Genomic DNA, 21,528 nt, shown 5'->3' with positions numbered 1-21,528 from the left:
GCAGTGTAAATCTAGTTAATAGGGTTAAAATGGCAAACAGATGTGTTTGAATCCCAGCTTTACCCATCACTGCTGATGCAGAGGCCAGAATATTGCCAACCCAGCAACTTTAGTCCAGCCTGATTTGTGCTCTGTGGGGTGGTGATTAGGCAGCTGCTGAAGCACAGAGCAGTTCCCACATGGGAGGGGAATCGTGAGGAGGGGTGAGGGCAGAGACATCACAGGACTCCTGCTTTCAAGCCTCCTTTAGAAGAGGGGCAGTGTTTCTTAACATTGCTGAGAAATGCAATTTAGATAAGTAGCTGGTGGCTCCTATGAAGAGTTTATCCAGCCTGTTATCTTTCACTGTTTTGCTCTGGCTGACGTGCCCCGGAAGGTGTCATACATGCTCATTCTTTTCTTTCCTTTTAGTCTAGACATTTTTTGCTAATAATTACTCCTCTTATAAAAATTTCTTGTTCAAAAGCATATACACATTACAAAGGGAACATCTATCTGCACTTCAGTGAACAATAGCAGCTTGCCCTCCCTCCAGAAGTCAGGTTATGGTGGTTTTTGTGAAGAAGCCTTTAGTTGAGAACCAATCTTCTGACACCCCGACTCATGTTTAAGCTGTTGGTGTTAATTGTTAACTGCAAGGCACATCGCCCTCCCTGTGCAATGCAGTCCTCTGCTCCGTAGGGAACGGCCCTGCCCTCACCCCAAATCTGCAGTTGCACAATGAGCAGGGGTGGGAAGATGAACACAAATGCATATATTTATAAAATCTCAGTGTTATATGTTTCCTAGTAGCAATTAATGTTGCATCATGGCCCAGCCAGCACAGCAAACCTCAGCTCAAGGCAGCGTGGTGGGGGGAAGTTGAGCCTGTGAAACAAACTGGCTTTGTCTCATCATCCTCCCCTACACACCCATGTGAGTCATTCAGCAGCGCTTGAGATGCTGTACTTTGTGTCTCTGTCCTGCAGTCATCTGTGATGCTTTCAGTTATGGTCTGCTCTCTGTTTTGGTTGTGTTGTGGTTTTGATCAGCACTGTGGGATGTACTTCATCTCGGTCACCCGCTGATCAGCTGGCACTTCTTCTGCCAGCTGGCACTTCTTCTGCCAGCTCTTCTCCACCAGGTACCACACCTAATCTGTCACAAATCCCTTCTCTTATGCCTGTGTCCTAATAACTGACTGTGAGGAGAACTTCAGAGGCTCTAGGGAGAGTGTTCACATTCACCCTTTCAAGGCAAGGTCCAAGGAGAGGATGTATGTCTGGAAGGCGGTGAAATGTGTTGCGAAATGTGTTGTGAAATGGATGCAGCGCCCTGAGAACAAAAGTCCATTTCATGGAGAGATGGGAAAATCCTGACAGTAACCTCCGGGAGCTTTTGGACTTGTTCTGGTCTGTAGAGCAACCAGACTTTACTGTTTGCACGTTGGGCTCTAAACTGAACCAGGTGCCAAACAAGTGGCTTCCACAGGTCACTGAGTCCAACGTCATTCCAAATAGCACCAGCCCCAGGCCAAACTCACTCCTGAAATAGCTGGACCCATCTCTGGTACCCAACGCCCTGGCATGGTGCATCTTCAGCGGAAATGGGAGCAGGCTGACTGCTGTGGCTGTGCTGCGGGCACTGCAGCCACGCATCATTGGCCTTGTCCAGGTCACTGCCTTTCTGCTCCAGTTATTGCTGTAGTGAAAATGGCATAGATACATTCAGGGGAGGTGAAAGGACAACGTGTTGAATGTTCACGTTTCACTATCTTGAATTTTCCTCCAGCTCTCACGTCCTGTGCCATCAGAGCAGATGCCAAACCGCTGCTCTACTCCAGCCATTCCTACCTGCTCACTACAAAGCCCAATTTTGACCTTCCTCGGGTGAGCCCCACTGTGATTGCTGAGCTGAGAGCAATGAGAGAAGGCAGGGAGTGGGTGGCTGCAGGATTTGAGCATCAAAACTCCATCCCAGTCACTAAAAGCTGAAATGCTACTGAAAGAAAAAATAATAATATGTATTTTTTCCTCTTGACATTAAGTGGAAAAAGGACAAAACCCCCTCACAATTAACTCATTGTGTCTTACGCTGGTAAATGGCTTTCTGGGTTGCTTAGTCTCAGTGCTCATTTTGAATTATTGGTTCCATATCCAGGCTGTCAGATCCAAACACTCTGCAGACGAGATGTAGAATGTATCACACTGACTCAGTATTTATGTTCTGCAATAGCTTTGACTCCTACCCACGCACCAAACTTACAGACACTCCAACCTCATCTAGATAGGCCCTCAATGGCTGTGTCTTAATGAATACTTTCTCCAGCTGAGGGTGGAAGAGGGTCAACCTCAGCGTGGCCTGGGGGGAAATTTCCAGAGCCTTGTGCACCATTAAGGTGATCAGCCTCACCTGAGCCTCCCACCCACACCCATGGCCTGGAGACCATTTGAGCTCAGTTTGATGGTGTCTTTCCTTCCCTAAGCTCTGTTGGGGAAGCATAGGTCTCCAGCTGAGCACATCCATGCTGTGTGGCCATGAGGAGCTATCAGAACAATGCAGTCCTTCTGCTAACGAGGTAAGGCTTCTTTTTGCTTCAGGATTCAAGCTGATGTGTTTGTAACCCAGCCTGTGGGGTACATGATCTTTCTCTAGCCCACTGCATTGTATGAATCCTATTCAGGCTTTGTGCAGGGCTGTGCCTGTATCAGGAACCTGACTCCTGTTGGTTCTGATGCTTTGGGCCAGCAATGAGCACAGGACCCTGCTTCCTGCACACAGGGCCACGGGGAGCAGCAGAGCTCTGTGCTTGTATGCAGGAGTTCATCCTTTCTATTTACTTCTGAACGTATTTCATTACACTGCTCTTGTGATGCTTTAGGGCTGGAAACATCAGGAATATAAATCAGATTTTGTCATTGGCAGGCAGTGTAGTTATGCCTGCATAGTGCTTTTTTTTTATTGTTATTTGTTAAAGTATCACGTATTTATTTCTGAATCTTGTCCATTATCAGAAGCTTCTTACTTTAATAACTTTTCTCTTTCTTTTCCAATTTATTTTAGTAACTGTACACTTTTGAAATACTGTGTTTAATGCTTGGCTTCTGATAGCAAGTTCCAGCTTACATGCTCTCTGTGCTCTGTTTGGCAGTCTGGTTGTCTGCAGTGCCCTGGGCTTTGCCCTCTTTGCTGGTGGTGGTGGTGATGGAGCCCTGAAAGCCACTCCTCTGCCTCTTTCATGACTGATGTGAGAGCAGTGGGAGGGTTATTAGTGATAGCAGAGCTGCCCATCCACTGGAGGAAAAGCTGTCTCACCTGCACAGCGAGCCCCATCCCCGAAAGCAGAGCAGGGTGACTGCAGCCATACAGCACAGAGGGAAAAGAACCCTATGCACTGATCAGCAGCCAATGCTGACTATGGAAGGGGGGGTTTTACAGGCAGCTTTTCTCCTGAGTTTTCAGGAATAGCTGCAGGCTCTGGGTTTTATAAACTTTACAGTAAGGCCTGTTTGATCAGATATGAAAAATAGATTGGATGTTTTTTTCTATAAGCTTCAGTTATACTCATCAGAGTGTTCCACGTAATAATACCAGGAAATAGATTCGCAGGCAGATGTATGATTTTTAAGTTAACGATGTTCATTTAATTTCGACTCTTGTCTCCTCCATGTGCCTCCTCCTAATGCTCTAAATAGCTCTTCTGCCTCTTTGATGTTTACACCCTTCAAATGCATAAAGACAGTTCTCTACAATTCCTCATTTTGCCAAGCAATACATACTTAGTGCTTTTCATCTCTCTCCATAAATCAATCCCTTTCCTCCAACAGGAGCTAGAATGGGATTTTTTTTTTCTTTCCTTATTAGATTTGTACTGAGAATTTCTTTTCAGAAACAGATAAATGATACAAGGCTTTTTTCATGACAAAGCATCCTATCATACATTATTAGCAAACACTTCCACAGTGTAACAGGAGTAAAAATAGAAGTGGGCTATAAAAAAGGATGTATAGCGGGATGGCATCTAATCTCACAGCATGGCACTAAAAGTAGAGCAGCTCCTTCGCATTTCTCTGCAAATCTTCAAGGGAAAAATCCGGGAGCCCTGAGAAATGCTCCGCATCTTCTACTGAAGGATTCTGTTGAATTCTGCATGATCTTTGACATCAAGTTAATGAATTTTCTCCTTATTCGCAACACCCACCTATTGCTCGCAGTGTGTTCAGCCCCTTCCAGCCAGCACGCAGCATTTTTGCAGGAAACCAACCCACAAACTGCCCGAGCTGCAAACTTTCTGATCCTGCTTATCTCAAAAATAAGCGTTTTTAGCATTAGCGTCGCTGATTTCCAGCGGATGCTGTCTGATGTCAAGGCAATGTTCCCCCTGCAGGTCAGGGAGTCCCAGGGGTGCTTTTGGGGTTGCTTCTCATGATGGATCCTTTGTGCCCTTCTGACTGAGGGTAAAGGCCACAGTGATAAGGAGCACCTGAGAAAAAAGAGTCACCCTCAGATCCCCAGTATTTCTGAAAGCAATTTTGGTGGAAGCCCATCAAACCCTGCGAAAATGGTTTTCAAATGAAATTGTAAATAGAAGATGAATACTCAAATAGATGACAATTTCAGCAGCTATTTGTCAGGAAAAAGCCCAGGACCTGGTGGTTACCTGCCTGGCAGCACCTGCTCTGGGACGCAGCCCTCCAAAGCAAACTGATATCTGAAACTTCCAGCAAAGTGCCAAAGATTTCTCTAGAGCTGCTGCCAGAAAAGAGAAACCAACACAAACCAATGCGGTTTTGCAATAAACCAAAGCAATGCCAGGAGTTGCAGTGCACTGGGTGTTGTGACCATGCATGCTAATGTTGTCTCGTCCTGGCTATTCCTAGCCCTGGGTTAGCATGGCAGTGGGCACCTCCCTGTGATGATTTCTGCTGGATGTCATTGGCACCGCTGCAGATTTGTCTGTTGGAGCAGAAAGCTCCTCTCTGCCAGCCAAAACTTGAAAGGCAGACTTCTTAAACTCGGTTTAATATTTCAAAGATGTATAGCCCTCTTTTGGCCTCTTTCAACTGTCTTCCCGATATGTGCCTGAGCATCAGCCTCCTTCCCTGGGGAGGCCAAGAGCTGCTCAGCTCTGCCACCCATCTTCCTAAAGCAGGCTTCTGCTGTCACACAGACGTTCAGCACAGCAAGAAAATGATGGCTGGGGAGTGCTGGGAAGAAGGCTCCTTCGGTTCAGGTTATGGGTCAGTGCAGAGTCCAAACTGCTCAGCTCACCTATAAACAAAACTGCACTTTTTTTTATTTACTACTTGATGAGGACCACTCGTGCACTCTGGCGCAGAGTAGGTAATGCACCATGCTGCAGTGCCAGCACTGAGCTGCTCACCCAAACGCTGAGTAGCTCTACTCTCCTACTTGTGGCTGAGCAGCAGATGCACTCCTAATACTTTTAGGTGACTTCTAAGACTCTCTGAATTTTGCCTCTCCAGAAAGTTTCTTTCCCAGGACAGATTTGACCACAGATGTACCATCCTGCCTGCTGGCCCTTGGCAGCCAGGCACTGCCTGCTGTCCCCCCCCCGGCCCTGGCTGCATCATGCCTTGTGCTCAGCTTTGACCATGCCTGGGGCTGTATTTGCACCTTCCCAGGGCATCAAACCTGGTGCCGAAGAGCCTCCTTAAAGCCAAAAATTATGCCCTCTGCCCTTCAACCAGCTGTACAGGCTTGTCCTTGGGTCTCATGCTGTGATTTGACTTGTGCACGTAGGTGTGTTGATATTTGCACTCACAAGTGTGCATGTGTATAAATATATACATACACACCCATGCTTGCTAAGTCTGTACAAGCACAAGCTGTCTGTGTTTGCAACACATTCTGTTTCTTAGGGCAACATTTAGGCTGTGAACTCCCTGAAGAAAAGCCTATCTCTTGCTGAGTGTTTCCAGCTCGCCTAACCCTCCTGGGCTTTCATTTCCCAACCGGCTTTTAACGTAATGTAAAGAACAGAAATAATATCTTCCATTAAAACTTTATTAGGTAGCTCTTCCACTTAAGAGAGCTGCTTCACTTATTCCCTGCCAAATGAATCCTGGAGACAGAAAGGATTTGGGAAGGTGGGGGGGGGGGGGGGGGGGGCAGCAGGGAGGCATCCCAAAGAACTGGGGACCTTCCTGGGAGGATGCTCACAGTGCTGGGTCCTGGGTTAGAGCAGGGTGTGGTGGGACTGCCACGTGGGATGTGTGGGAGCACAGCTGCCAGTCTGGGCAGAGCCCATCATTTCTTGGCCCCCGTTTTTGTATCCTGCTGATTGATGTTGAAATGTGTTGTAATTATTGGGAGCATCAGCCATCTGCTCGCTTCTGCGGGTGTTGTTAAGGCTGCTGAGCAATGCGAACTGCAGCAGAGTGGTGAGTGGCAGCAGCTGACCTTCTTGGGAGCATCCGTATCACTCCTCACCTTCCCTCTGGCTTTTGCTGTGACCTTTGGCTACAGATCAATCTCAGATTAACGTTTGTTAACAATAAGCGCCTTAAAATTAGGATGCAAGCGGGCAAGTTCTGAAAAGGTTAGATAAGGTTGGGGCAAGTTAATGCAAGCCCATGCTCTGTGTGCTGGAGGTTGGACCGTGTGATCTATTTTCCAACTGTGTTCTCCAGTCCCATCGCCTTTGATTCTGGAGCACAAATAGGTGGACAACCCTGGGTTGGGGGAGGCTGGTAGAGCTGTGTCATGGTGGTGTAAAGCTGCTTCGGTGCCCCAGTAATCCAGGAGAAGTGAAGTAATGCACAGAAACGCTCAGAGCTTTTTCCATATTTTATGTTAATCATTAGGGTAGAGCTGAAATTAGCTTTAATTGATATTAAGAGCTGAAAAAAAAAAAAAAAAAAAAAAGAATCCTCTGGAGAATGAGTCTCTTTAACCTTTAATGATGCAGTAAATAAAATATCCTGTCAACATTTGTGCCATAGTAAGGGTTTTCAAAATTCCATACCAGTGGGGTGAGAATGCAGGGCTCCTAATTCTCTCCATTACTGCAGACAAAGGTGATGTCAGAGGATAAATGCAACTGCAGATTTTCCCCGTTTCCAAACTATCTGTCATACCTGGTAATTCCCTGCGCTGGCTTCTTCTTGCTAATAGGAAGACAGAGGGAGGAAGGAAGGACTGTGACAACCAGGCGTGTTCTGCATGTCAGCTTTTTCCTTTGTGCACTTTCTAGCACGTAGGCGTCTGATGGCAGAGTATCAATAGAGGATGTATTGAATCATCAGCAGAGGGGAGAAAAAGGAGCAGCGCTGCCTTTTCCTCCTTTTAGGTGAAATATGTCTGAAAATGTTTCATTTTTCACTTTAAAGGCATGATGGAATTGCAAAAGACTTCAATACTTTAGGGACAGTTAGTTTGGTAATAGTCAGGCCATTCTTCTCTCTGTCGGGGCTCGGGCTGGTTTTGAAATGCCCGATGACTGCTGCGGTAAGAAGGCACATGAAATGTTCCTTTGTTGTAAGCGGGAAATTTGTTTTTCATAAAATCCATTTGATCACCGCAATCAACTGGAATTATTACATCATTTAGGCAAGTTACTGTAACGTTAATGGCTGCTCTGTTGTAGTTAACTGAGAGGAGGAAACAAATCTCCCCCTTAGAACTGTTTTTGTCTTTCATCAGAACTGATGTAATACCAGCTCCTGTGTCGTGGGATGTACATCTTCCTTGGGACGCTCCCAGCACGCCTTTGGAAGGGCAGGGAATGCAGTCATGCATAATTGCAGACATCTTCCTAGGGAGTGGACCAACACCTTGTGTTTTTTCAGGGTGCCATTTCTTCATCTTTTCACTGTTGCTGCCCTTTGACAACAACTCTCCTGCTTGAAATAACTGTGTGAAAAGCTTATCTGTAATATGTTGTTGCGTTGCTCTTTTTCATTTATGTTTTTTTTCTCGCTTTCTGCCATGGTTGGAATTTGGAAAGATTTAGGGGTCAAAGGGAACAGAATTAACCAAAATTAATTTCCCATTGAGCTGCTAGGAAGCTTTTCTATCTGACAAAGAGACTCAGATGCAATGGGACAGCACCACATTCCACAGCTGCCAACAGTACGTAGGGAAGATCAACAAGGAGTAGATATGATAGTATCTGGAACAGTAGAAATGATAAATATCATTTATTAGTAAAAACACTCAAAAGCAGAGCACACTGGGATCTTTGGTTTAAACAATAGTACCTCTGATTTTAAGAGGAAACAGCCAAAAGGGTGGCAATCAATGCAATGGCTGCACAGCTTGCAGCACAGGCAGGCTCCTGGCCTGTTCCCTGCTGAGGGATGGCCATGGGTGGTGATGGGCAGCAGGGAGATGGGAAGCGAAGGGAGGATGGAGGCAGCCTGTGAAGGCAAAGTCATATTATGGAGGTAAAGCACAGAGAATCTGATTTCCTTCTGGAAGACTCACCCCATGATTCTGTTGCCCATCATTTAAGGGCTATTAGTCCTGGCAGGTCATAATGGGCTGACACCAGTCTTTTAGTTGCATTTTCACACTTGGAGGAACGATGTGTATGGTTACACTTGGTGATTTCCCTGTACAGGGCAGGGATTGCATTAGGCTGCAGTTGGCTTAGCCTGCTCTTGCTCCCAGCATTGTGTGTGTGAGCATCATCTGGTTCATAAGACACTAACATGGCTTTCCTGTCTCAATGAAGCTGTTTGGCCTGTGACTTGCTGGTTTCATGGCTTCTGCTTTCCTTCCTCCTTGCACAGACTGGAGTTACTTTAACTTACCACTTTTTTTTTTTCTTTTTTTCTTTTTTTTAGAAAAGCATTTTTAACCATTTTGTCAGTGCAGGGATGTTGCACTCTTCCATCAGTGCTGGCTGCTGCAGGTCCAGCTGTTTCACCAGAAGCTTTTAACCCCTGCTAAGAGATGAGAAAAAAAAACCAAGCACAGCCCTATTGGCAGCACTTCCAACCACGCCTTTCTGTGTACATAGCAAAACCCAAACAATTTTTCACAGATGATGCATCAGAAGGGAGCACTCTAATTGTTTTATCTGCCTTTTGGGACAGCACAAGCTGCTAACTCTTGAATTAAAGCCTGGGGATTGTTACTCTGTCTTTCTGAAGAACTGATGGCTTTGGTTAAAGGATTCCAGTGATCAAGAGCTTAACAAGCTGTTGGCTGTCTGCTCTCAAACAGTTAATTGCTGTCACCATTAAAAGGACGTTAATTCTTGAATAAATCTGTACTATATTGGATGGTAGCATTTGGATCGTGTTGCAGTTCAGTCTGCTGGAGACTAAAGATAAAAGCATGTGGGCATGAGAGGAAATTATAGACCATAATAAGTGGATTGAGAAACATGCCTTGGAGCAAAGGATGCAAGAAGAGAGTGAAGGGGTAACTTCAGCTATTTGAATATCTTCCACAGACCTTTCCCATTTGACCAGCTCCTGCTTGGTTTGCAGGCATCACGGCCAGCACAATACACCAGGGCTAAATAACATGTGAAATTTGGATCCAGGAGAACCTCTGACCTGTCTTTTGATATTTAGTCCCACTTTATGTGGTCTGAAATGGGTTTAAGTTTGCTTGTACCAGGCGGAGCTCCCGTGATGAGCAATGCGAGGCAGCATGGACGAGCCATGCCCAGGAGCAGTGGTCCTCCTGCAGTGCTGTCCCTGTCTCCCAGATCTGCAATCTGTCCTCTGTGGCTCCAGCACGGTGGAGGTCTGGCCAGAGCTGAACCAGAGTCAACCTCTTAATCAGATGGAGAGGTGGGAGTTGGAGTGTTTGTAAAATACTGTACAAATGGGAGGGCTTGATCGCATTAAATGAAGGATCAGATTCATTAAATTAAGTGGAAAGCAATGTACATGGGTAATTTCAAGGGCTGAGGCTGAATACGGTTTTTAAATAGGAAGTGATCAGCTGCTATACACAACACAGAGCAGCTCTCAAACATTTTTAATGACAGTATTTGTACATACTTTAGTTTAATTAACACATGGCACAGGAGAGGATTGGTAACTAGGATATAGTCGCACACCAGTCGGCTCAATTATAACACAGAAAATTTCAAGCATCAATACACCGAGAAGAAAGTCACCCATCCCTGCCCAGCGAGGTCTAGCAATTTGCGTTTCCATCACACCTTGTTTCTCTTGGATGCAACAATAATTCCTTCTTTCCAGATGGAGGAGTCCCCTTAGAAGGGAGTGGATGATCAGCTTCTCATTTGGATTTATTTCTCAATTTCTGCAATCAGATGAAGGGGGTTGTGTATTGCCACTGCCCAGTGATCCACGTTACATTTCTGACAGCTGTGTTATTTGGTAAATATGTAGTAATTGCTTCCAGAATTAGCTGAGTTGCACTTCTGTGTCTGCACACGTATGAGAGTTTTCCTGCGATGTGTGACCCCTTTGTTAGCATAGGGCTCATGAGACTGCAGCAGGACACAGTTGGGTTCTATGCCTTGGCACTGTTGGTCCGAGGGACTAACTTGAGAACGATGGGCTTCTCTGGGGTCATGAGTCCCATTGAGAGCAGCTTGAGAGGGATCTGCAGCAGGGAGAGGGGAAAAAGAGCACTTCAAGGTAGGGAAATGAAATGAGTAGAGATGAAAGGAAGGAAACTCGGCTGTTAACTGGGTACCAGTTGATTGTCTCTATGCCTCACCTGAGTTTCTTTGCAGACCTGGAAGGTGAAGTGCTGCAATATGGCAGTGATGGCAACTTTCAGAGTCAGAAGAGCAAATCGCATCCCAATGCAGTTCCTGGGACCAGCTCCAAAAGGCAGGTATGTGTATGGGTCTATGTTGTCCTTGTTTTCCTTACTGAACCTGGATAATGACACACGTTGGGGATAAAATGAAGGGAGCAAGAAAGCACAAAAGTAAATCTCTGTACTTATTTGGAGATCTCTCATTGGTGCCCTACACAAACTCGCTCATTTTTATGCTATTATGTCTCAGCAATGAAGGTACACAAAGATGGACTTGTAGCTATCTACACACGTTCCTTTAGCAAATCTAAAGACCATATACAGGATCTTATGAGGTGTCAGTGATATTCTCCCAATGAGATTACATTGCTTGAAACCCTGCTTTAACTGCAAAGCTCATTTTCTTCTAAAAATGACATTTCCATGAGCCTGCGATTTCTCTTTTGTATCGTTAGTGAAAAGATAGGAAGAACACCATTAGGAAGCTAATCAGATTAATACTTAATTACTATGTTAGGGAAAAGCAGCAGGATCTCTCTTCTCTTTCATGACATGTTTTGCAGTTTTGTACCTTTCTGGTCTGAACTCGTCTGGGTTTGGCCAGTACTCGGAGTTGTGGTGCAGGGTGTGAGGTGGGATGATAACAATGGTGTCTTTTGGAATGGTCACCCCGTTTATTTCCACATCTTTCTTGCAGGTTCTCTCAATCCGTCCTCCGAGGGGGTAGAGCCGGAGGGTTTCATTCACAGCCATGTCAAGGTAATCCAACTGCATTATCGCTTCATATGTGAGAGGAGCCTGTGGACAGTGGGTGAAAGGTGATCAGGTATGTCAGCATGAGGACTGGATTTTCCTAAAATGAGTGTTGGAACCAGTGTCTCCATCCCCTTCTGCCCCAGCTATATCTCAAATTCGTTGAAGAGCAAAATGCAAGGTAGGAATTGCTTTGTTGGTTGAGTTTTCTATCCTTGAGTTGTGAAAATGCCTGTCAAGTCGCATCCATCCATTCATGGGTGCAAAGTATGGCAAACAAGTTTGTGCAGAGCGCTGGTCTGTAAAGCTTCAGCTGCAAAAAGAAAACCACTACAGGGCTGAGCTGTGTGTGCCTTGGAGCTCTTGGAATATCCCAGAGGAAGATGTTTCAGAGCTAAGGTCGTTGTCCTGACTGAGTTAGGAGGACAGAAGGGACAGAAGGTTTGGGCCATCCTTTGGCATCCCCTTACCTTGTTGGGTAGAACAGTATCTATTTCATTCACCACCTTCTGCTGTACGTCGGGATGCAAGGCCAGCAGGTAAGCCAGGTAACAAAGTGTGTTACTGGTGGGCTCATACCCAGCAAAAATGAAGATGAATGCTTGTGACAGAACCTCTACGTCACTCAGGGCTGGAGGAGAAAGGATGTGGAGAGATGAGAAATGGTGCTGATGATCCAGGGAAGAACGAGGAGCAATGGGTGGAGTTGGGGCAGATTTGTTGTGGTTTTCATGTCAAGCACATGTAGCTACTTAGTGTGAAATATATCATTTGATGTGAGGAGCCAGGTAATTTCCTGGGTAAAAATGGTTGCCTGCCTGCCAAGGAACCTTGCGGTGCTGGCAGCAGGAGACAAGCTCCAGCTTGGAGCTGGGCAGTGGGGATCCTTGGAGTCTTCTTCTGGGAAACAGCTCCCCATGTTCTCCTTGCTCCCACAGACCCTGCTCCCCCAGCATGTGGATGCTGTTACCTTTATGTGACTTCTTCCCATCGCTGCTCCCGTTGCTGTCTGATTTCTGGGATTCAATCATCATCTGCAGAAAATCTGCCCTGCCCTGCAAAGAGGAGCAGAATTTCTTTGGTGACAGGTCTACCGGGAGGGCTCAGCCAAAGCCCTCACAGCCTGGGCACTGCTCTGAAACTGGAAGCGTCTCCACAGTGCTTGTGGTATCCTTGTTGTAAAACATGGCCCTTGTATTCTATTTCAAAACCGCTCTACCCTTTTCATGAAGGCACTGGGTAGGAAAGCGGTGTCTCAAAAGGCATTTCAGAAAAGGGGATCCAAACTTCTAAAAGGGAGAAAATTGCTGGGAAACCTTTTCTGAGTTTGAAAAGGGAGAGGGGAGGGCACAATTCCAAGAGGCAGCGCTGCCGTCCAGTGCCCCTGTTCTGCCTACTCTGCTTCCTCTTATCCCCTTCCTAATCTTCAAAGAAGACAAGTGGCTTAGTCTGCTGTTTTATCACAAGTTTTGCAAACCCAGGCTTAATCTCATTCTGCCTTTATCTGGATTCCGCCTCAGATCATGGATGTACAAAGTCCACTGTGCTTCTCTGCCAACACTGTTGAAATGAGACCTTTCCCAAGGCATTAAAAGCACTTTTACAATTTAGTAGCTCTGGAATCCATGCTGAGTTACTGGACTTTGGCTTCATCTTTGGTATCAATACCCTTAAGTGATGACATTTCATGTGAGTGTGGTGAGAAAAGGAAGTTTGCTGCCACAACTGATAACAAGTTCATGCCTGCTTACCTTGTGAGTCTCCCTTTCACGATCCTTCTTAATTTTGTCAATAGACCTCAGGAAGAAATCTACAGCATCACTGGGGAAAAAGCTGATGTTCATCTTGGCCATAAGAGGGGTAAGGAATGGGCATACAACTGAAAAACAATTTGAGAATAGAATTCCGTAGTGTAAATAAAACCTACCTCATGTAAGATAAGCTACAAGAGTTAATGAGGAAGTAGCCATGTTAATGACAAATTATTTCCCTTCCTTTCTTTCTTTGCCCGAGCTTTGTTGATGTTTTTTCCTTCTGGCATAGCTTATATACCCAGCCCTATCCCATCTTCCTGTGAACTGGGCATAACTGAGCTGGATATAATATTTCCTTTGAAAAATGAACAAAGAATGTGCCACCCTTCACTATGGCACCTGCCACCATTAATTTTCTTGCCTATCTCTTTCCTGGAGTTGCACTGTGGAGCTATCAGTGAGGAAACAATAAGGCCAGAGCCATCAGGTCTTCTGTGTTAGCTAGTGAGGTTATCTAGGTAACTGCTGGTTAGCTAATCTATAAGATGCACGGGTGTCTGGTATGCTTGCTAAGCTCAACACCTGAATTAAGGTTTTTACACAAAATCATTTACATGACAAGATGAAGACTGGATCAAAAAAGTCAAACTTGGTCAGTTTCTGCATCTCTCTGACAAAGGGGCTTTTGGGGTTGTTCATGGAGTCGATGTTCACACCGAAGGAAGTGCTGATGACTACATCCATGCTGTAGCTTCCAAAGAAGCTGAGAAAAGATGGAAAAAGACACTGTGGTTAAATATTTGACGTGAGTGTATTTTTCCTAGCGCCTATGCCACATTCCAGTCTAAATTCTTGTTAAGATTTACTGTGTTGAGATGGAAGTTGGGCATATGGCAACTGGGAGGTACTTAGGGTGAAAAAAGGTGGATGTGTATGTGGGGGAAAGTGGATTTTCCTGTGGAATTTAGTCATCTTGTACCTGTGTGCACACAGGATGAGGCTGGAACACATTTTTCCCCCTTCTAATTTCCTGTAGAAGGCTCCCTGTGGGTCTCTGCCTTTAGGAATTCTCTAACATCTCAGTTCAATTTTCCCCTTAGCATTCCCAGCCAGCCCCACACCTTGTGTCAGAGATGGGGTTTGCTAGCAAGCAATCTCTGTTCTGCTAATGGAAGAGCCCCAGCATCTGCTGCCAAAGGTTGCTGCTTAGCCTGCTGTTCCCAGTAGCTACTTACTCCTTCACAGGGACAGAGCTGTTCTTTTCCACCCTCTTTTGAACATTTTTCACCAGCATCTCCCCAAAGTGCTTCATCGTAGGAAACATCTGCAACACAAAGCAGAGATGGATGCTACAGAACATTCTACTCCTTGAAGGCAGGCTTACAGAGGCCGCAGGGATTTTCAGGAATATTTGCAGACACGATTTCTCTGCTCTGTTTTTACGTCATGTCTGTTTTATCCTTTTTGCATTAGGCATAGGTTAAAGAGACCGAAGAAGTCAGACCCCTGTGACTATCTCAGCCTGAAAACAGCCTTCTGTCTTTCTGATTTAGCCTGAGCTCCATCCTCTGTGTTTTACCTCCTTTAGCTTCCCACTGGTGAAGGTTGGAGAGAGCACAGTACGGAGCCTTTTCCACTGATCGTCTTCAGCTAATGAGATAGCATTTCCCAGCACCCCTGCTAGATCCGTGCGCTGAAAGGAAGAAGGTGAGGTGTTAACCCCAGGGAAGTTTGCAGCTTCCTGGCAGGAATGGGGATGTATGCACGTGCATATACATCGTGCACTTTCCTGCAGTAAGCAAAGTGAGGTGCCATCTCCGTAAGCAGCATAAGCACCCAAACATGTCCCGTGCCCGAGTGCATGTGTGTGCCCACACCTGGCAGTGTTGACCAGAGCCTGCACCCCAGCTTGGTTCACACAGTCTCTCAAATTCATCCTCTGTGTGCCTATGTATACAGAGATGGGGTGAGCAGTATTTGGAATGCTGGCATGCAGCCTGGTTATGCAGTCCCTAGGCTCTGAGGCAGGGGAACAGTGACATACAGTGGCTGCTTACAGTAATCCCTACAGTGCAGTCACAGCCCCTCTGGGAAGCCCTGTGCACACTTAGTGTGATGTTCTCCTCCTGCACTTTGTTTTCTGGGCTGTGTGGTAATCGGCAGTGCTGCCCTCTTACCCTGCGGTTGGTGAAAGTGGAGTAGCACTCTTTCACCAGCACGGTTTTGATGATCTGGGGGTCCATGACAACAACTGCAGGCTGCCTGCCATCGTAAATCCTGGTGGGGGGACAGAAGAGAGAAGTGAACAACCCTAAATAGTTTTGCTGTGGTGTTTTGTTGATGCTCGTGAATGAGAATGTGTTAAACAAACCCTTTTCCATCTCTAGCCTCACTGTTCTGCAGATGCCTAAGTGCAGAAATGTAGAAACTGGCCTGGTAGTCCCCTTCCATCTCCCATCTGTTTTTGTTGATGATAAAGGGGCCTTAGCCCCTTCCAGATTCACTGGGAAGTGAGCAGGGATCAGTCCCTCGAAGGACCAGATACTAAATGAAGCAAGTGTTTTCGCTTTCTCCCTTGGTTCTCTGTGTTTTTCCAGACACTTAAACATGTTACAGTATTAGAAGGAAACTTGTTCGAACCCTTCCAGCCTCATGAATTTGGTGTCTGGAGACTTGGGCTGCCAGCACTGAAATACCCTTGGAGATGAGGCTTGAGCCTTGTTTTTGTCTTTTTAGGCTGCAAATTCCGAATGCTCTCCTGGAACAGATATAGATGTAAGCAGATTTATGCATCTTCCCCTTTCATGCCGAGACATCTTTCTCAGACTCAAAGTTGTAAGTTCCTATAGGGGCAATAGGTGCCCTGCAGAAGATACGTGTGTTTGCAGCCCAAGCCATAGCAGCAGCTGTAAAAGCCATAGGAGATGTCTGCAGGAGAGTGGCAAGAGCTGCTGAAGCTCACAGGGCTGGGTCAGTGGCACGAGGAAGAGCTGCAGTGATTTTTCTGTTTGGAACCAGAGGAACTTGAGTTCCCAGTTCTAGGCTCTCCCTTAAATGAGAGGCGTTGCTATTGATTTTACTTTTTTTTTTTTAGGGATTAGGACCTTTTGTTATTGGCTTTGGAGCAGCCTTTATAGTATGGGTCAAAGCAATTTCCTCATAGAATGACAGCAGCACAGCCCTGTGCATGGCATGCTTTAACGTGAGCCCTGTGTGCACCCAACCAGTGCCGTGCTCATTGAGCTGGGATCAGGGCTGTAAGGAAAGAGGGCTTTCCACAGGGATTTCTTTCTCCCTTTTGTATGGATTGTGCTTTTAGCTTAAGAAGAGATGGTTGGTTCATGCAAATACTCACCCCCAGAATTTCCCATACTTCTTGAAGCACTCAGTGTCAAATTCCAAGAAGCCCTGTGGGAAACGATTTAAGAATGAATTCAGGGCAAAATGAGGAGATGATGCTGATGGTGGTTGGGAGGAGTTATCTCCAAAGTGATGCTGAGGGCTCCTCCAGTGTTCCCCCCTCTTTGGAAGAACTGCAGGGGGCACGTGAATGTGCACCACACTTATGGTACTGAGCCTTCATCCTGCATGATCTTTGCACAGCCTGTGTGTTGGAGCAGAGCTCAGTGTTTGGAGATAACCTATCATCGCTGTGTATCTGCTCAGCTACAGCTGTAGGCATTTCTCAAGGCAGGGAGGCTGCAGTCACTTACTTTGCGATATTCCAGGCACGTCCCAAAGAAAGGCAGAGGTCTTGGCCCAGGAATGCCCAGCTTCTTGAACAGCCCAAATGGCCATGTTCCATATCTGTGGGGCAGAAAGCACGACAGAGTGCTGCATCACCATGGCCTTGGGGCTATGGCAATGTCACCTTATCTCTGTGTAGAGGAGGTTGAATCAGGAGCTGGATATAAGTGGCCCAAAGGATTATTGCCTGGTAAAATAAACACGGGGCTCACTGCTGCCATGCAGAAAGATGGCGTGGGGTTAAAGCAGCTGCCTTGTAAGAGTGTGGGAGCTCTGGTGGGAACAGCACCTCGAAGTCTTTAGCAACATGCAAAAGAGGAGCTCATTGCCAGCTGAAGAAGAGGCAGAAAAGAAAGCTGGGAGAAGGAACACCAAGCTCACATGTTTTCATTGAAAGGAAATCAAAGCTGTGCCAGAAGAGATGTCCCAAACAGGGCTTTTGTCAAGCTGCACTTTAATTTCATTTATTGTTCTCCCTTCCTGCACCAGCGCAGCGGTGCATCAGGAGCTCTCCTCTTGATAGCGTTCTCTTTAGATTTTATTGACGGCTTTGCAGATTTCTTCCCTCTGAAGCACCCTTTTTTGGCAGCTGTAAAGTTATTACTTCTACCTTGGGGCCTTCTGTTTCTCAACAAGGGCCTGGGCTGCAGCCCTTTGAAGCTTGTCTTTGGCTGTGTTGAAAGAGCTCTTCAAAATATTTGCTTTTGGTTGGGAGCTGCAGCTCCCCAAGCGAGCAGTTCATTGCAGAAGGGATGTAAAGCTGCAAAGGTTTGGCAGAGGGATGTTATCAGAGATCCTGTTTGGGCTTAGAGATGATGGCAGCACAGCTGTGCCCTGGGGCAGCTTTGCTGTAAAGCTGGGGAAATAGAGGAGTTTTGATGGAGATGATTACTGTGCCAAACATAGAGGCCCCAAATGCAATGGGTGTCCAGCAGGGGTTCTGCTGGAGCACATACATGGACCTCATCCTGTGGTCCAAACAGAGTGGGCAAAAACAGGGGAATGGATGCTTGTCAGTACTCAGTTTATCAGTTTTTAACATTTCTGTCAAATGTTAATTCAGTGCAAAGTATAAAACGTTTATGGATTCTCACTCGTAATGTTCACGGGCAGCTGGGGCTGCAGGAGAAGCAGGGAATGCTGAACTTGGCTGGTTGCAAAGGCCTGCAATGCTATAGGAACATAGGCGAGGCTTAATCTACTTGAAATGTAGCCAGGGAAATGCAATCTAATGCTCTTATGGTTAAAACGTGACACAATTTTTGGCAGGCAGAAAAGAGACGTTCATTATGAAGCCAGAGAATAATCATCACATCTTCTTACCACAGAAGTGAACCAGAATTGTCCGGTCACCACTCATGTGTGAACTGGGACAGCATTTCCCTGGACAGACACAAGGTCTGTAGGCAGCCTCTTGGTGCTGATGGGCCCTGAAGATCTATTTTAGCTCAGATATTGGAGCACAGACATCTGAGTTTTGTCCTTTTAGCTGCAGTAGAATTGCAAATCACTGCAGGACGTGGGACTGTGGCAGCCAGCAGTCCTACACTGCCTGTGTTATTGGGATAGGAAGGTTTGGGTCAATAATGATGGTGGCTGATTTTTTATTTTTTATTTTTTTAATTTAAGAATTTACCCCCAGCGAGTTTGTGAGGGTTCCAAATCACAGGAATGGGTTCAAAAAAACGTGGCCAGAAGTTGCAGTTTACTGAACCACCACAGCTGGAGCACTGCCAGGGCAGATAAATGGGTTGTGCTCCTGTGCACCACATTAATCATTAAGGTTTATGGCTAGCAACATGCTGTCTTGCCTAAGGGCTTGTCAGCGCTACAAAGTTTGTCAGTCCAGCCTTGTAAGCAGGGACTTCCAGGGGAGATGATGCGCATCCCAGCAGAGGGGGATTTTCAGCCAACCCCGCTGCACTGCAGAGATGAGCAGCACCAGCTGGGTGAACAACAGCATTTTCTTGCTGGCACAGCTGCCTCCACAGGAACTGCCTGATGCATTTGTCTGGAAAGCCAGGAGCAGGAAACTGAGCTTGCTCTGGGCTTGCTTCCTTCTTCCTGTGAAGGGCTGAGGGGGAGCAGGTGTGGGTGATGTTCCCCTGAGTACATACACAAGAATAACTGTGCTGTGCTCCTGCATGCAGCACCTTGTTACTAGGAGAGAGCTGGTCCTGTAGCTGCTCTACGGGTGCCTTCCTCTTGCTCCCTACCTTTGAAGGTTGTCGGTAGCATCATTTACTGCCTGCTCTCCTCTGAGAGCAGCCTCACTTAGAGGAGCACAGCCTTCTTCAGGCTGTTTCTGTGGACAGTGAGCTATGCCAGCAAATACAATCCGTGGTAACAAATGCTTGACACCATTATGATTTGATTATTGTCTTGATGCTTAGTAAAAACATCGCAAAAGTATCTGCACACATTCCAAACCTTGGCGTAAAATCACTCATCCGTATGGTCTTCAGGCTTCTATCCTGGTTTTCAGAACATTTTTGAGACTGAAAATCACACCTACCTGCTTACTCTGCAGTAGATGATTTGCATGAGAATGAACAGCAGCAAGAATAGGAAAATGTCACACACACACAGAACCAATACAGTCTATTTTACTCACGCTATCAGGAGGGCTACAAAAAGAAGCAAGAGGATCCAGGTTTCGATGGAGAAAAAAGGAAGAAGGTTCATCGTGGCTCTCCTCTAGTTGGCTTGGAGGTCTGTCTGTATGTCTCTGTCCATCTGTCCCAGGCTGCAGGAACCAGGAGTGTTTTGTGATCAGTAGTATTTGGTGTGCAATCACGTGGTGTGGGGGCTGGCCTCGTGTCCCGAAGGAGGAGGGTAAAAAGGCAAATGTAACAAACACAGTAATCTCTGAACTGTAATCCATGTGACAGATAAACACCTCGTTGAAATATCTATGATTCAGATTATTCAAAATATGCATTGCCAAGCACTTCAGCTAGTCTATCTGTCGTGATAGTAATGACTGACTTCTTATTGAGTCATGCTCCTGGGCTCCGACACCAAAATAAATAGAACCGAGTTACAAAGAAAAGGTAAATCCCAAAGCAGGTGTCAGAGCTGGTTTACAAAAGGCTAAGGGAAAGAAAACTGAAAAGGTTATTGGTACGCTGCGTGACAAGGTCTTTTCAGGCAGCTGAATTAACTTTGGCAAAGTCTAAGATTTTGTTTTAAATATCTGTATTTTTGTGTGTGTTGTGAAGAGCAACTACTGCCCACTTCCCTCCATAGTGGGTCAGCATCTGATTTGCTCCAGTAGACTACGAAGGCTTTACAAGTCAACTTTTCTTGCTGGGCATCTTGAAAGAGAAATGCTGTTGTTTCACAGTGATGAGCAGACCTCAGTTAAAGCACTCTCAGTTCCAAAACTGCAGCCTGCGGCTCAGGAAAGATCATCTGCAGCAGTTGACAGAAAGATTCAAGTGAAGGGAAAACACTAATTTTGCAGTGGTTGCCCCATAAGAATGGTATGGAGTTAATAGGATCTTGGCTCATGGGTGGGGTAAGAGAAGATTACAATGGTGAGAAAGCTTGGCCGTTTGGATGATGTTTGATGTTAATGGTCTTAGCATCACGTCTGCAAGAGGGCACGTAGGGCAGAAGACATGTGGTTTGCCCTGATGTGTGATGAAGAAACTTTAGGTCTTCTTTCAGAGCCTCAGAATGAGCAATTCACTTCCTAATGATAGAATTGCTGTGGTTAGAGGGAGGTTGACTGAACACACTGGGTGCTATTGTACATACTAGGGATGCATTTGCCTCCTAGAATGTTGCTGCTATTGATGTTGGGTCGACCAATAAGTGCATCACAGTTCATGTGGTGACATGGGATATTTGGAGAGACGCCCTCTGATTTATCTCAGGAACATTTCTTTATCATTTCACCCTTGCCTGACTCCTGCTCTGACCTTCAGGAACAGTTTGTTCTGCAATAAGCAGCCTGCACCAGCGTGACATGAACAGACAAGCTTACGCCATTGCTACGCATGCCTGCGTTGGGTCTTGCCTCTCTTGATTCAGAGATGCTTCAAGTGCATGTGGTTAAATGGGTGTTTTCCCATTCAGGCATTTGTCACAGCAGTGTCTGTTTTCTCAGGATTCTCTTTTGCATGCTTTGTCATTTCCTTGACGTCTGAATTTACTGGACTCACTGTATTGGGAAACCACTTCATACCGTTTATCCACAGAAGAGGGTTGCTGCAGGGCTCCCTGCACTCACTAGGAACAACCCTTAGTCATTGCCCTGTGAGTATCTCCTAAGGGTGAGAATAGTCTCTGGAAAAACTTGAATGAAATAATAGGTATAGGGTTTTGTGTCTGGTTTTGAGTTGGGATCTTATGTAGCCACTGCCAAGTGAGCTTTTTGTCCTTTAAACCAATGATATTAAAAAAAAAAACAAGCAAACAAACAAAAAAAAACCCACACCCAACAACAAGAACTAAACTTTCTTTGAGGAAGTTGATAGAAAAATAAGTCTAGGACTAATCCATGGCAGGTGAAAGTCAGTGACCCATGAAGTAATGACCAGTTTTCATGTCATGTTTTTAGTCCAGTTCA

General features: G+C 45.9%; 1 protein-coding gene across 1 annotated transcript; it reads right to left on the bottom strand.

Annotated features, from left to right (window-relative positions):
• Positions 1-9,922: 9,922 nt before the first annotated feature.
• On the bottom strand, positions 9,923-19,741 carry LOC128079132 (cytochrome P450 3A9-like). Its single transcript, XM_052680080.1, has 13 exons — positions 19,567-19,741; positions 16,919-17,012; positions 16,561-16,613; positions 15,383-15,482; positions 14,785-14,898; positions 14,441-14,529; positions 13,820-13,968; positions 13,203-13,330; positions 12,422-12,506; positions 11,922-12,082; positions 11,270-11,496; positions 10,654-10,816; positions 9,923-10,536 (listed from the first exon to the last, which is right to left on the bottom strand). Exons 1-13 carry the CDS (start codon positions 19,635-19,637, stop codon positions 10,444-10,446), a joined length of 1,527 nt encoding a protein of 508 aa, XP_052536040.1. The 5' UTR covers positions 19,638-19,741; the 3' UTR covers positions 9,923-10,443.
• Positions 19,742-21,528: the final 1,787 nt, after the last annotated feature.

This window comes from Tympanuchus pallidicinctus, unplaced genomic scaffold (genome assembly GCF_026119805.1).
Source record: "Tympanuchus pallidicinctus isolate F22 unplaced genomic scaffold, pur_lepc_1.0 scaffold18, whole genome shotgun sequence".
NCBI lineage: Eukaryota > Metazoa > Chordata > Aves > Galliformes > Phasianidae > Tympanuchus > Tympanuchus pallidicinctus.
This window is presented reverse-complemented; position numbering and strand designations above follow the sequence as displayed.